Source organism: Mercenaria mercenaria, unplaced genomic scaffold (genome assembly GCF_021730395.1).
Source record: "Mercenaria mercenaria strain notata unplaced genomic scaffold, MADL_Memer_1 contig_1561, whole genome shotgun sequence".
NCBI classification, from domain to species: Eukaryota; Metazoa; Mollusca; class Bivalvia; order Venerida; family Veneridae; genus Mercenaria; species Mercenaria mercenaria.
In genome coordinates this window covers 33,960-48,861 of record NW_026459545.1, presented here as the reverse complement: position 1 = coordinate 48,861, position 14,902 = coordinate 33,960, and the positions used below count along the sequence as shown (strand labels likewise).

General features: G+C 37.1%; 1 protein-coding gene across 1 annotated transcript in view; it reads left to right on the top strand.

Annotated features, from left to right (window-relative positions):
* The first annotated feature begins 1,481 nt into the window (after positions 1-1,481).
* Positions 1,482-14,902, top strand: part of LOC128551693 (DNA nucleotidylexotransferase-like) — a 35,974-nt gene continuing 22,553 nt past the window's right edge. The window contains exons 1-9 of the mRNA XM_053532604.1: positions 1,482-1,664; positions 2,464-2,671; positions 3,069-3,155; positions 4,339-4,415; positions 5,190-5,292; positions 8,495-8,566; positions 9,143-9,263; positions 11,352-11,484; positions 13,510-14,160. Of these exons, the coding sequence (XP_053388579.1) occupies positions 1,540-1,664; positions 2,464-2,671; positions 3,069-3,155; positions 4,339-4,415; positions 5,190-5,292; positions 8,495-8,566; positions 9,143-9,263; positions 11,352-11,484; positions 13,510-14,160 (1,577 nt within the window). The 5' untranslated portion in view covers positions 1,482-1,539. The remainder of the gene's footprint in view (positions 1,665-2,463; positions 2,672-3,068; positions 3,156-4,338; positions 4,416-5,189; positions 5,293-8,494; positions 8,567-9,142; positions 9,264-11,351; positions 11,485-13,509; positions 14,161-14,902) is intronic.

The window sequence follows — 14,902 nt, the reverse complement described above, 5'->3', positions numbered from 1 at the left end:
ACCAATGTTTTACCATTATCCACGCTCATTCCATGCCAAAAAGTCAAAATGTAACTGTTAGATACTGTTCAGACGTAATTTTGGGAATAAAACTCAAAGAAAAACTGAAAAGTTTCGTCCCGGGCTAGGCCAGAAAAAATGCCATTCTTTTGCATGACAATGCACTCTGTCATACAATTTCATCTTCAGTCCTTCAAATGGCAATTGTTGTTTCACCCTCAGCACAGCCCAGACCTTGGCCTCTGTGACTTTTATTTCTTTCCAGAACTGATAAAAAGCTCAGCAGTAAGCCTGCTTCATGGTTATTAGAGGGTACAAAAGCTCCCACGAATATGGCAAAAGTGTATAGACGTAGGTTGGGAATACCTTGAAAAAGAATAAAAATGTTTTGAAAAAATATTGAACGGTTTTTGAGAACAAGCATAAGGTGCGAATATTTTCCTACCCGCTCCCCCCCCCCCCCCCCCCCCCCCCCCCCCCCCCCCCCCTCCACCCACTCCCCACAGTGCTGTTACACACATAATGGGTTGTAACTGTTTAATTTTCGATCTTTTCAGATTGTTCAGGACGGCATTTATGTTGTGTTAGTGGTAATGTTCAATTTTTCAGTTTGAATATTTCACCTTGAATGGGTCTAATACTCTCGTTTTCCTAGTTTTAGATTTTGATCAATCACACTTTGCTAGCTTTTTGTTTTATTTTGTTTTGACAGTTTCTGTGATATGCAAGTTCAAAAACCTCTGCTTCCCTTTTAAAATTATAGTATGTTTAGTTCTGTCCATTTTTTTCTTGTTTAGGGCCCATTATTTTAACTGGGATTCATACGCCGCTTTCTATGGAATTGCATCGCGTGTGCCATTAAATGTTTCATGTATGTACGCTGCCATACAAACACATCTGCGAATGTCTCTAAATTGTATTTTGGTACTTGTAACATTTGCAAACAGGTTGCTACATGGTGTGGACGGTAGAATACATTTCCACTACCATCAGTCAAATTGTGCCTGCAGCGTTTCCATTGTTGTCCTGTTGAGCGAACTGTGGAGTTTCAACCTTTTCTCTTTTAATATGAAGATACCTTTTTTTTAAATGATTATTCTTAAAATGCCATTTTTCATTCATTGGTGGATAGTTATTTTCCCTCAAAATGATAGAGTGCAAATGTATTAGCAACCTTGGGTATAACAAGCTGACCACTACAGAAATCCACTTCATATTACAGAAAAAATAATACTTAAACAATTTCAGGGTGTAGCGGTATTATTAGCCTTGAGTAATCCATAGATTACCAGAGAAGTAGAAGGTTGCCTGGCTACTATCGAGAAGAGATCCTGTTAATTTTGCAGAAAACAAAACAAAAAACATTTAAACCATTTACATATACGGTAGCTCGGCTTGCTATATCGTATCTGACATAAAGTAGCTTGCGATAAACAACGGTTCAAATGTAAATGGTTTTTTTTTTCTGCAGCGGAACGGGTAGGGTACGGGAATTAGGAACTCCGTCGAACGAACGAACACCGATTATCTCCCGCGGAAATGTCAACAAAGACCAAAATACCACTTTTAGTGTATATTCTGGATGCTAAGATTCAGAAACAACGTCTGAAGGACATGAAAAATGCGGCAGCCAAGAGGAAAATACCAGTAACAGACACATTTAGGTAAATGTCATGATTATGTGTTTAGTGCATACAATTCGGATATTTGTTTTCTCGGCTACTTACTAGACTCTTAATTAAATCACAGTTTTTACTCATCTGTTGAAATTAATTGAGAAAATCATCTTCCCAGCGAAGGACTTGAACCTACGACCTCCTGCTTGCAAGTCAGGTGTTATACCAACTGAGCTGAAAGGACCCAGCCCCATTTCCATAATAGTGGGAAAAAACTGTCACTACATGTCTGTGTAAATATTTCACAGCTTGCACATCAGCAGTAGAGTGAGAGTGCCCTGAGTGGTTGTTGCTAGGTGCTTGCATTGTATAGATTTAGCTTAAAGTCCTTGCTTTTAACCCTTATCATGCAGGACATGATTGATTGAATTCTGCCTTTGTAACCAGTGTAGATCGTGATCAGCCTGCACATCCTTGCAGTCTGATCATGATCTTCACTGTTCGCTCTTCAGTCAGTATGGTTTTGGTAAGCACTTCTTTTAACAGTTAATGGTACTATCCAAACTGAAAGATGGACAAGTTTATTATAGAAATTTAGCAAGGTAAGGGTTAAATTAGGCTCAGTCAATAAAGAGCCCTTTTCCATAAAAACGTTGTCAAAAGAACCACTTGCAGAATAATATAAAACAAAACTGTGAGAAAATGTACTTTTATTACTCATGTAGAATCTTGTTTGATCTTGGACTGTGAATTTTATAGATTAATTCAAATTTTATTGCTAAATGTAGGATAATTGAAATATATATAGATAACCATTTTCAGCAAATTTCTGCATGTTTAATTTCAGTACAAGTGTTACGCATGTTGTAACAGAGTTTAAAGAATATGATCAAGTGTTGCGGAAGCTTAATATGGCAGATTCAAGTAGCCTAGATGATGTAAATGTTGTCTCAGTACAGTGGTTTGCAGACTGTATGAGAGCAGGCACAGTTGTCAGTGTGGAACTAAAACACAGGCTTCAGAGGACCAGTAACAGTGCACAGAGAAATGAAGAGGTGTATAAGAAGTATTGAATTAACACTCTGGCGATAGTTCTATCAGATCAGGTTATTTCAATGTTGCTTGAGCTGTGAAATTTGCATAAATATATATATTATTTAGCACCTATAGCTTGATTCAGACTTGTCTCAGAAAACAGCCTTGCCACTAGTCAATATCAAATATGTGCTCTCAGAGAACCAGTCAGATTTCTGAGTTTTGAAACTGGTCTCCACAGGTTTATAAGTTTGGACTGATTATTATTTTATTTAAATAAGAATTTAATGCATCCATGTGACAAAATTATACATAATTTCTGTTGATCTGCATTTTCAGTGGTTTTACAGTTTGATTGAGGCATAATGACTGCTTGTTTTACTTTGCTAATTTTAACTACATGTACATATATTTCAGGTTGATAGTACAAACCAGTCTGCAGTTTTGGCCGAGTATGGTTGTCAAAGAGCTACGCCCTTAAGGCACTTGAATGAGAAGTATACAGTAAGTTCTTGCTTAATGATAAGCACAAAAAGTATCATTATCAGTTTTCATTTAAAATGTGAATAAAGTTATTGTACCCACCCGACAACAAAGTTGTAAGGGGGGTTGGGGTATACTGGTTTCAGGTTGTCTGTCTGTCTGTCTGTAGACACAATCTTGTGCGTACCATCTCTCCTCATCCCCTTGACACAATTTAATGAAACTTCACACAAGTGATCAGTAACAACAGTAATTGTGCATGGGGCATGTTAGGTCCTTTCAGAAAAAAAAATTGTAGAGATTGGGACTTTGTTTTTTGTTACTATACTATATACATAGACACAATCTTGTGCGCACCATCTCTCCTCATCCCCTTGACACAATTTAATGAAACTTCACACAAGTGATCAGTAACAACAGTATTTGTGCATGGGGCATGTTAGGTTCTTTCAACAACAAAAATTGCAGAGTTATGGGACTTTGTTTCTTGTTAACATACTATGTACATACAGTCTGCATATGCAATCTTGTGTGCGCCTAATCTTCCGAACCCTTGCACACAATTTAATGAAACTTCACACAAGTGATCAGTACCAACCCTAGTTGTGCATGGTGCATGTTACGTTCTTTTAGATAAATATTCTGCATAGTTATGGGACTTAGTTTTTTGTTACTGTACTGTATACATACAGTCTATATATATACAGTCCACATAATTATGCAGTCTTGTGTGCGTCAAATTGCAATGTACTGTGTCAGTGCATGCGGGGGGTACATTCATCACCTTTAGTGATAGCTCTAGTTTTGGAAGATTTCGTCTGTGACATGCATTTATTTATATTAGAATGAAATGTTTATCATGCAATTCACACTGTATGCAAGTGCATAATTCTTGAAATGAAGATATTAAGAATTTTACAATATATCCTAATAAATTACCAAAAGTGCTGTTCAAAAGGTATTAAACTATTGTAGCACCTTTTAAATGATGGAGAAAATTTACTTTCCCCTTGCTTTTTTACCAATATCTAACCCATTTTTTCACTCACTTTAATCATTTTTTTCTGTCACACTGTGTGACATGCCAAACTTGGCGGAAATGAACATGTTGAAAAATTTCACCTCATCTGTGAGCGAGTAACTTTAACAAAACTTGAAAAGGGTCAATATTGGCTATTGATTGACTGTAACTTTGTTCTTACAGAAAGCATTAGAAGTACTGGAGAAGTTTGCTGACCTACGAGAGGGAGACCATGATTATTCCAGGGCACTAGCTTTCAGGTTTAACAATTATTTCTGACCTATTTTAAAGGCGTACGCTAGAATTCCCTGTATATGAGATGGGCGAAAATTTTCCCAATAACAGAATTTCTTCAAACTGTGGATAATAAAGGACAATCATCTAAGAAACCAAAAAATGCAATAAAAATCATAGGTCACCGGATTCGAAAAAGAGTTATCTGCCCTTGAAAACGTCATTTTTGGGGGAAATGCCGTTTTCAAGGGCAGATAACTCTTTTTCGATACCGGTGACCTATGATTTTTATTGCATTTTTTGGTTTCTTAGATGATTGTCCTTCATTATCCAAAGTTTGAAGAAATTCTGTTATTGGGAAAATTTTCACACCAAATTCTAGCATACGTCCTTAAGAGTTGGTAGATTTAGAAAAAGATATATAAAAATGTACTGTTATGGTGTACTATTATGGTCGGATATGGTACCTACTGTTTGATTGACCCTTTCTGTTACAAGGCTTTTCTTATTTGAAAGTACTCTTAGAGTGGTAAAAAGAGATTTTTAATTTATAGTGAAAAAAAAACTTGATAAGTACAATAGCAACATTTCTATACAAAAATGTAAAATTTTTAAAAAAGGTTTTTAACTGTGATTTTATCTGCGTTTTACAATGGAACAAAAAATATACATTTTTGACCATGAAATTGACATTATGAAAAGTATTTTAAGTAAAATCTAAGACTGCTAAAACTTGTCGACATTACAGAAGAAAGCTGTTTCAAAAATAATTTATACATACTGCATAATTATGCTTTCAGGAGGGCATCATGTGTATTGAAGTCATTACCCTTTGCTTTGTCCAGTATACAGCAGTTACACAATATAACAAATATAGGAGACCATAGTAAAAGAGTTGTACAGGTAAAATATGTTTAGAGTTGAGAGTGAAATATGTCTAATTGCATGTTGTTAAGAAGCACTCACAAGTGTTCGATGAAAAGTGAGTTTACTATACCCAGGAATATCAGTTATTTAAAGTAGACAGTGTGAACCAGAAAGTAGACGGGGACTTACAGCTCACCTGAGTGTGAGGTGCTCAGTGTGAACCACAAAGTAGACAGGGACTTATAGCTCACCTGAGTGTGAAGTGCTCATTGTGAACCAGAAAGTAGATGGGGACTTATAGCTCACGTGACTGTGAAGTGCTCAGTGTGAACCAGAAAGTAGATGGGGACTTACAGCTCACCTGAGTGTGAAGTGCTCAGTGTGAACCAGAAAGTAGATGGGGACTTACAACTCACCTGAGTGAGAAGTGCCCAGTGTGAACCAGAAAGTAGATGCAGACTTACAGATCACCTGAGTGTGAAGTGCTCAGTGTGAACCAGAAAGTAGGTGGGGACTTATAGCTCACATGACTGTGAAGTGCTCAGTGTGAACCAGAAAGTAGATGTGGACTAATAGCTCACCTGAGTGTGAAGTGCTCAGTGTGAACCAGAAAGTAAATGGGGACTTATAGCTCACCTGAGTGAGAAATGCTCAGTGAGAACCAGAAAGTAGATGGGGACTTATACCTCACATGTCTGTGAAGTGCTCAGTGTGAACCAGAAAGTAGATGGGGACTTACAGCTCACCTGAGTGTGAAGTGCTCAGTGTGAACCAGAAAGTAGATGGGGACTTTGGCTCACCTGAGTGAGAAGTGCTCAGTGTGAACCAGAAAGTAGATGGGGTCTTATACCTCACATGACTGTGAAGTGCTCAGTGTGAACCAGAAAGTAGATGGGGACTTATAGCTCACCTGAGTGTGAAGTGCTCAGTGTGAACCAGAAAGTAGATGGGGACTTATATCTCACCTGAGTGTGAAGTGTTCAGTGTGAACCAGAAAGTAGATGGGGACTTATACCTCACATGACTGTGAAGTGCTCAGTGTGAACCAGAAAGTAGATGGGGACTTATACCTCACCTGTCTGTGAACCAGAAAGTAGATGGGGACTTATACCTCACTTGACTGTGAAGTGCTTAGTGTGAACCAGAAAGTAGGTGGGGACTTATAGCTCACATGACTGTGAAGTGCTCAGTGTGAACCAGAAAGTAGGTGGGGACTTATAGCTCACATGACTGTGACGTGCTCAGTGTGAACCAGAACGTAGATGGGGACTTTTAGCTCACATGACTGTGAAGTGCTCAGTGTGAAGCAGAAGTAGATGGGGACTTATAGCTCACCTGAGTATGAAGTGCTCAGTGTGAACCAGAAAGTAGATGGGGACTTATATCTCACCTGAGTGAGAAGTGCTCAGTGTGAACCAGAAAGTAGATGGGGACTTATAGCTCACATGACTGTGAAGTGCTCAGTGTGAACCAGAAAGTAGATGGGGACTTATACCTCACCTGACTGTGAAGTGCTCAGTGTGAACCAGAAAGTAGATGGGGACTTACAGCTCACCTGAGTGTGAAGTGCTCAGTGTGAACCAGAAAGTAGGTGGGGACTTATAGCTCACATGACTGAAGTGCTCAGTGTGAACCAGAAAGAAGATGGGGACTTATAGTTCACATGACTGTGAAGTGCTCAGTGTGAAGCAGAAAGTAGATGGGGACTTATAGCTCACCTGAGTGAGAAGTGCTCGGTGTGAACCAGAAAGTAGATGGGGACTTATACCTCACATGACTGTGAAGTGCTCATTGTGAACCAGAAAGTAGGTGAGGACTTATAGCTCACTTGACTGTGAAGTGCTCAGTGTGAAGCAGAAAGTAGATGGGGACTTATAGCTCACTGAGTGTGAAGTGCTTAGTGTGAACCAGAAAGTAGTAGGGACTTATAGCTCACCTGAGTGTGAAGTGTTCAGTGTGAACCAGAAAGTAGGTGGGGACTTATAGCTCACCTGACTGCGAAGTGCTCATTCATGCTATTGATGAACTTTTATGTCAGATTGTTAAATGTCTATCCATTTATAATTTCTTTAAAAATTAAAGAACATTTTCTCCTAAATTATCAAGCCAGTTTCAACCAAACATCACACTGATTCTTTTTCAAACTCCTTCAGATTTAGGTCCTCCATACAGGGACCAGAAGGAAAAAAACCTGCTTCTCAGAAATCACTGGGTCAGTTTCAAATTTATTTTAAAGAAATATTCCCTAGGTGACCCTCTACCAATATCCTTAGAATCATTTTGTTTTGTTAAAAGGCATGCATGCCTTGGGGCATGGCTAATTCTAACTAAATAGCTAAATGCAAAACTTTAAAAAAATCTTTTCTGAAACAAAGTATTTTGATTTGTCTAAAAATGCAGCTACTAGGGGCAGGGTAACTAATAGTCTCCTCTATATGACTTTATGGAAAACTTTGAAAATCTTCTCAGAAGTCACTGGTCTGATTTCAGATTATTTCATAGCAATTTTTCTTGGGTGACCCTCTACCAAAATTGTTCAATTCAGCTGTGAATCTCAAATGAAGGATATATCAAACTGAAATTTAACTAATATCTAGTTTTAATGGTACACTAAATTTACCTAAGCTTGATTGTTTAAAATGCTGACTCACTCTCAAATCAACTTCCGTTAGAAAAGCAGTAGTGTTGTACGAAGATCTTGTTTCTTCTGTCAAATGACATTATGCAGCAGCTGTTGTTCATAGATAATTTCTTTAGTTGCAAAGAAAATTTCTTTCATTTCATTTCTTTTAAATAGTTTCAGTCACTGACCAGAACGTTACGGAAATCGTCACAGAAAATACAAACATTGAACATACTTTTTCAAATGCAATCTGAATCTAAAGCTTTAAGAATCTAATTTTAGAAAATACAGCCAAGCCGATACTAAAGACCACCTTTGAATAAAAGCCACTAATATAAAACCTGCTAATAAAGGTCAAGATATTCTCTTCCCGTTAAACAATTTATAGTGTAAATTTACAGTCATGTGTTGAGAGACCTATTGACAGCAGAGACCACTTTTCATTTCCTAATGATGGTCTTTACAGACAGGGCTGACTGTAAATACAGGGTATTATCGTTTTTCCCATTTATTTTAAAGTTAGTGTAGTGCTAGGATGTGCTGTTAGATGAGACACTACTTTTGCAGTATTCTGAGATGATAAATATCTACATTGTATATTATTTTCATGGATAGGAAATCCTTGAAGACGGGGAATGTTTGGAAGTTGAAAATATTCTGAAAGATCCTTGGTTTCACAAAATGAAGGTAACGGAATGTTTAATTCTTATTTCAGTTGATATTTTATAGGTACAATAAGTACAGTATAAGTGAAGTTTTAAATTCATGCTTAACATAAATGATAATATGTTATTGATAAATGGTTTCTGTTTACATTTTGCTATCTTTTTTAAGTGATATTGAGATGACCTCTGGATGTTTAAGAGCAGACACAATGGTCCAGTGGTAACACTATCTGACTATGAATCCAGGGGTTGTGAGTTAAGGCCCCACTCCACCAACTAAGAATAAATACTTTCATTAGCATATTAAGAGTCCTGTGTATGGGTGCTTTACAGCTGGGACACTAAAGAACCAGGGAAGCTTCTGGAATTAGAGTGTCTTATGTATCGTGCAATATCCTCCCACTAACATTTCTAGCAGTCTTCTGGAGGAGTTGCCCATATGGGTTAATGATGGTGACTATAAATAAGCTAACATACAAACAAACAAACCTCTAGATGCATTCTCCAGGGTTTATCAAAATATTGGGAGCAGATCTAGAATGCTTATTTATTTCAGTTGATAATAACTTGAACATGAATGATAATGTAATGTTTACAGCTGTTTACTGAAATATTTGGTATTGGACCTTCAACAGCCAAGCAGTTTATAGCCAAAGGTTGGAGCTCTATAGAAGAGGTACAGAAAGGGCATAAATCAGCTGATTGGAGAGTCCAGTGGGGTAAAATTATTTGGATTCTGTTACCTCCCCAGTGCTTGATGCAGTATAGTCATTATATATACTGTATTTTTGACATCAGCATTTTTTGTTTGTCTTTTCTTAGAAAAAGATGATTGTTGCTTAATAGCATGCTAATTGCAAGTAGGGATAATGGTAATAAGGGCTTAATTGCTTTTATTCAATTTCTACTTCACTATGTGTGAAAAGGAATTTTCTGTTGTAGATGTCCATTCCTCAGAATTTGTCAAAAAGTATTTAACCTACAGTCATCAAAGTATTGTTGTGAAGCTTGTGAAATTGTGCACCAGGGACTTAGATAGGGATTTCACTGTGTCACGCCAGAGTTATGGCCCTTGACAGTAAAAATATGCATAATGGGAATAAAATTTTTGGTCCCATGTATCTCGAAATCTATTTGACTTAAGTCATTAAAAGTTTCAGGAGTATTATTCAGCAAGGGAAGTTGTGCACCTGGGGTTTTGTTTTGGATTTCCCTTAGCCAGACCAGAGTTATGGCCCATGATGTAGTAAAAAATATGCATTAAAGACCTAAAAGTTTGTGTTTAACCTATTAGATGTTTGTGATATACAATGTATATAGCATGTGTTATGGCTCTGGACCTAGTCAAAAATAAGTATACACAGCTTGCCATGACATTATTTCCTAGTTAGTCTGTTTAAAACTTTGTCAGAATGTCTGTAAAACATAGGTAAATTTTGAAACTGAGTCATCTTGTGTCATAAACTAGGTCTCTATGTCAAATTATAGAAAAAAATATTGATCCAGAATGTTGAAACTTCATAGGATGATTAGACATGCAGAGTAGATGACTCTTATTGATTTTGGGGTCACTCGATCAAAGGTCAAGGTCACAAGGACCTGAACATGGAAAACGGTTTCCGATCAATAACTTAAGAACCACTTGACCCAGAATGTTGAAACTTCATAGGATGATTGGACATGCCAAGTAGGTGATCCCTATTGCAGCCAACCATCAGAGTCTCTTTGAATTTCGCTCCTGTCCCCTATTGACTTCTTGCCTATTACGACTATGCATTGGGGGAGACATGTGCTTTTCTACAGAAGCATCTTCTAGTTTCTGCCTGATATGTATGAAACCTTGATAGCGTGTTGCTGGCTTACCATATAAAAGTTAAATTATCAGAAAAACCTAGTTGACACTCATGAAAATCAACTGTCACTCTACATTGACATTTTCTAATTTTGTCGTAATGGCAGTTGCAAAAAAAGTGGCATAAAATCTAGGTCTCTAGGTCAAATAATAGAAAAAAGTTTAACATGAAAAATCCCTGTAATGGATCTTAATGAGTCTTTGCTATGTACCTAGTTTCATACTAAATACAAATTTTACCGTCCATAGTAAGTTTGCCATGAAATATATTTAAGGTAAATGAGTCAGTGTAAGGTGAATGACTCAGGGCTATCAGGCCAACTCATTTTTTAAAACAAATCTTGTTTTATTTTTAGACTGTTTGGCTATATTTAGGTGTGTGTCGATATTTTAGTGGTGTTATGACATAAAACCTTTCTTTTATAAAAAAAAACAAACTTGGCAGACTGTTTGTAAGTAGATATGTGCCAGCATGATGTAGCATAATGTGACATCAATTTTTGGCGAGCCCGCTTGCGGAAGGGAAGATGTAGTCGTCAAAATGGCTGTTCGGTGTATGTGCCTGTGTCCGTTGGAGCGTGCTTAATGGCAGGCTCGACATGTTGCCCGTGGGCATCTAGTTTTAAAGAAATGGCCTATAAAACACTGAACCATTACAGTATAGAAATCTTCTTCTTCTTGGCGTACACCACAGTATAGAAATATTATATAGGGAAATGCAGATGAAGTATAATGAGAAATATAGAAGCATGCTGTTGCAGATCTGTCATTCTTCTATATAAAGATAATAATTTGGAGTATGAGAATTTCAAAGTGGCCTTTATTTGCAAGAGTCTTTGTCTGGTTAAGACCAGATACGAAACTATTTGTCTTTAGAGTCATTTGATCTCTGTTCACAGGTGGTCTTCCAAAAAGGTTTGACTGTATTAAACAGATACCATACTGTATTTTACAGGTCTTGCTTTTCATGAAGATCTTACAACACCAGTATTGAGGCACGAAGCTTGCTTTATCTATGAGTTGGTGCAAAAACATCTTAGGAAAGTTTTACATGGAGCTATTGCAACAGTTACTGGTGGATTCAGAAGGTTTATTTAAAATTTCAATGTAGCTGAAGATCTAAGAGTATTAAACCTTGTAATGTTTTGGCCAGGGATGGGAACGAATACTGAAATCAATATTTGAATATTCGGTTTGCCAAATTCTTATTAAGTGATTGGCATATACACAACGTATTCATTTGTTTAAAGCGTGGATCATCAAACGTAATAAGGCCAAAAAATTTCGGGTAACCTTATCCTACCTAGCAAAACTCGCCGATCCTAGCGTTTTATTTCACGATTCTGTCAGTATAATCATGAACAGATTTAACTAATTCAGTGTTTTAGCTTCAAAATGATACAAAAAATCAAAACGATTATAATTTAGACCGTCGCAATTTTATCTAAAAATAGCAGGTCTCCCATTTAAACACTTGACGCGCTGTTGTATTACCGCCGCCATTTTGAAAATTTTCAATCGGCGTGTAAAAATCGTGTAAAAAGCAAGTAAGGCAGACTTAAACCTCCTTCAACATGAACTTATGCATCAATCGTATGTTATTTCTTGATTTTATTATAAAGTACTTCAAAATTTAATTCGAATACGGCTGATGGCGGATGAAAACCGATTCTGTGGATGGTCTTGAAACGTCGTACAAAATATTATGAAAAGATCGACAATATCTACAAGTTTGGTATTGTTTTCGAAAAAAAAATTCTACAACTTGTTACATAAAACAGGCCCCAATAAAAATGAACAAAAGATAAAAAGATATCACATTTACGCCTAATACAAACTGTTAATCTGTAGCGATGACCCCAGGTAATTATGCATTGCAATTTTCTTGTTAATTGGACATCTTTTGACATGCATCTGACACATTGATGCCTGTTGCAAACTGTTAATCCGTAACGATCCGTAACGATGGCCCCTGCCAATTATGCATTGCTATTTTCTTGTTAATTGGACATCTTTTGATACGAGATAAACAAACATGACATGGTTTTATTCTGTAGAATTAGCATGCTCATGTTGCCCAAAATCAATGATACTTATTTTGAAAACAAACAATAATTTACAAATATTTGAATTTGATTTTCATATTTGAATATTCAACCGATTTTCGAATATTCGAATATTCGTTCCCATCCCTAGTTTTGGCAGATTGAACAAATATGTCTGGGGAGATGTAATTATTTTGTCTTATTCATCAGTCTGTCTGTCCATCTGTCACAAAAGTTTGTTCAGACTACTCCTCTTTAACTACTAGGGGGTCCTTGGGCATGTCTAGAAAGAAAATGTTTTGTCAAGTTTACCTCAAATGGTGCAATCTGTCATATATTTAGCAGAGTTTGTGCAGGAATATTTCACACAATTTCATCCATTAAATTTAATCTACATTTGTAAATAAAAAAACGAAAATGATGAAGTTGATAATTGTTTTTATTTAACTGTCTGATTAAAGTTTTGACAGCAAACTATCTACTTCAGCAATTATAAACACTAGTGATGTAAAGTTTGGCAAGCTAACAGAACACAAAACCAAAAATTTTGACCAAGTCAGTTTTAGGTCATCAGAGTGTATGTTTACCAGAATTTAGGAGAGAGAGCATGCTGGCTGCTGGCTGGATGGATCTGCTTTGTTACACAACTATAACTGGAAGGACCTTGTAAAACTTAAATTGTGTCTGTTTGGCACAACAAAATCCCAACAAAATAAAAAACATTGTTTTCAAATTCTTTGAGGAACCAGTACATCTAAAACATTATATGAGACGTGCCATGGGAAAACCAACATAATGGCTTTGTGACCAGCATGGATCCAGACCAGCCTGCACATCCATGCTGTTCGCTAATGGTTTCTCTAATTGCAATATGCTTTGAAAGCGAACAGCATGGTTCCTGACCAGACTGCGCGGATGCGCAGGCTGGTCTGGATCCATGCTGGTCGCAAACCCACTACGTTGGTTTTCTCATGGCGCGGCTCATACGTACACTGATAGTTGACAGGTTTGTATATGTGCATCATCATGGTCAATCCAGTTTCACTCCAGTGTATGTGTATTTTTCAGAGGTAAGACCAGTGGACATGATGTGGATATATTGATAACACACCCAACAGAAGGCAAGATAATTGGAGCACTGCCTAGGTTACTGCACAGTCTAGAATCTTCGGACACTGTTCTGTGTGGGCGGCTTGAACGTAGCACATATACTGATGATGTATTAGCCAGAAACACAAAACTTAGCACAAGAGGTCAACTAGACCATTTTGAAAAATGGATTGGTGTTATTAAGGTTCCCAAAAAAGTAAGAAACAGTTGTGTTGAAAGTGAAATAAATAATGACATTCTTACGCCAGGTTTACAGCCATTTGGTGACTATGGAAATACTAGTAATGGAACCGATATATCACTGAATGAAAATGTAGGCATGAATAATAAGGAAGTAGAAAAGATAGGGGCCAGTTCTACTGAAGTAATTTATTCAAGAAATGTTGCAAGTGGAAACAAAGAACCTAATGTTGTAGCAGTCGAAGATGATGATACTCTAGAAGTTAAAAATGAGGTTGTGGACTCTCTAGAAGGAAGTGTTGATGTCTCTGAACTAAAATCAGGACATATTAAAGGCACTGGACCAAGTGATAAACCTCCAGTTGAACTTGCTGCTGAGGAGAGGGACTGGATTGCAAGGAGAGTGGACTTAATCATGGCTCCTTACAGGTATTTGAGAGAGAGATAATCTTTAGAATATTTCATGAGTTTTTGCAAAGCATATTTCAGTATATTAATAGTTCAGTTTATACTCATTTTCTAGTTGATAAACTCTTCAATATAGTTTCCCAATCTATTGCTTGTTGGGGAGATGGGGTGGAGAATTTGCACTCTATGGTTTTGACATCAATATGGTTCTAGCCAGCAAAGTGGTACAGCAACTAACACACTGCTACATTACTATTGACCCTTACCCTGCTAAATTTCTATAATGAACTATTCCATCTTTCATTGTGGATAGTACCATTAATTGTTAAAAGGGGTGCTTACCAAAAGATACTGATTGAATGGCGAAGTGCAGATCATGATCAGACTGCACAGATGTGCAGGCTGAGCATGATCTACACTGGTCGCATAGGCAGAATTAATCGTGTCCAGTCTGATAAGGGTTAATCAACAATACACTGACTTTTTGAATCACATCTCTTACCACTGTGAGTCTGAAACTTTGCTTGGGTTATAGAATTCCTTCACATGAGGGATTAAACTATCCATCCAGCTTGCAGAAAGTCTGTACTAGGTACTACCCAGGCCTTAAATAATAATGTGAAAGGCCCAAGATGTCTTTCTTCCACCATTAGTGCTGGAATGTCGCTGTGTGCCCTAGATTAAGTTGGTTTGACATAAAAATTGACAACAGTACTAATCTATGTGTTTTGCTCGACTATTTGAAGAATAGGCAGAGCGATTG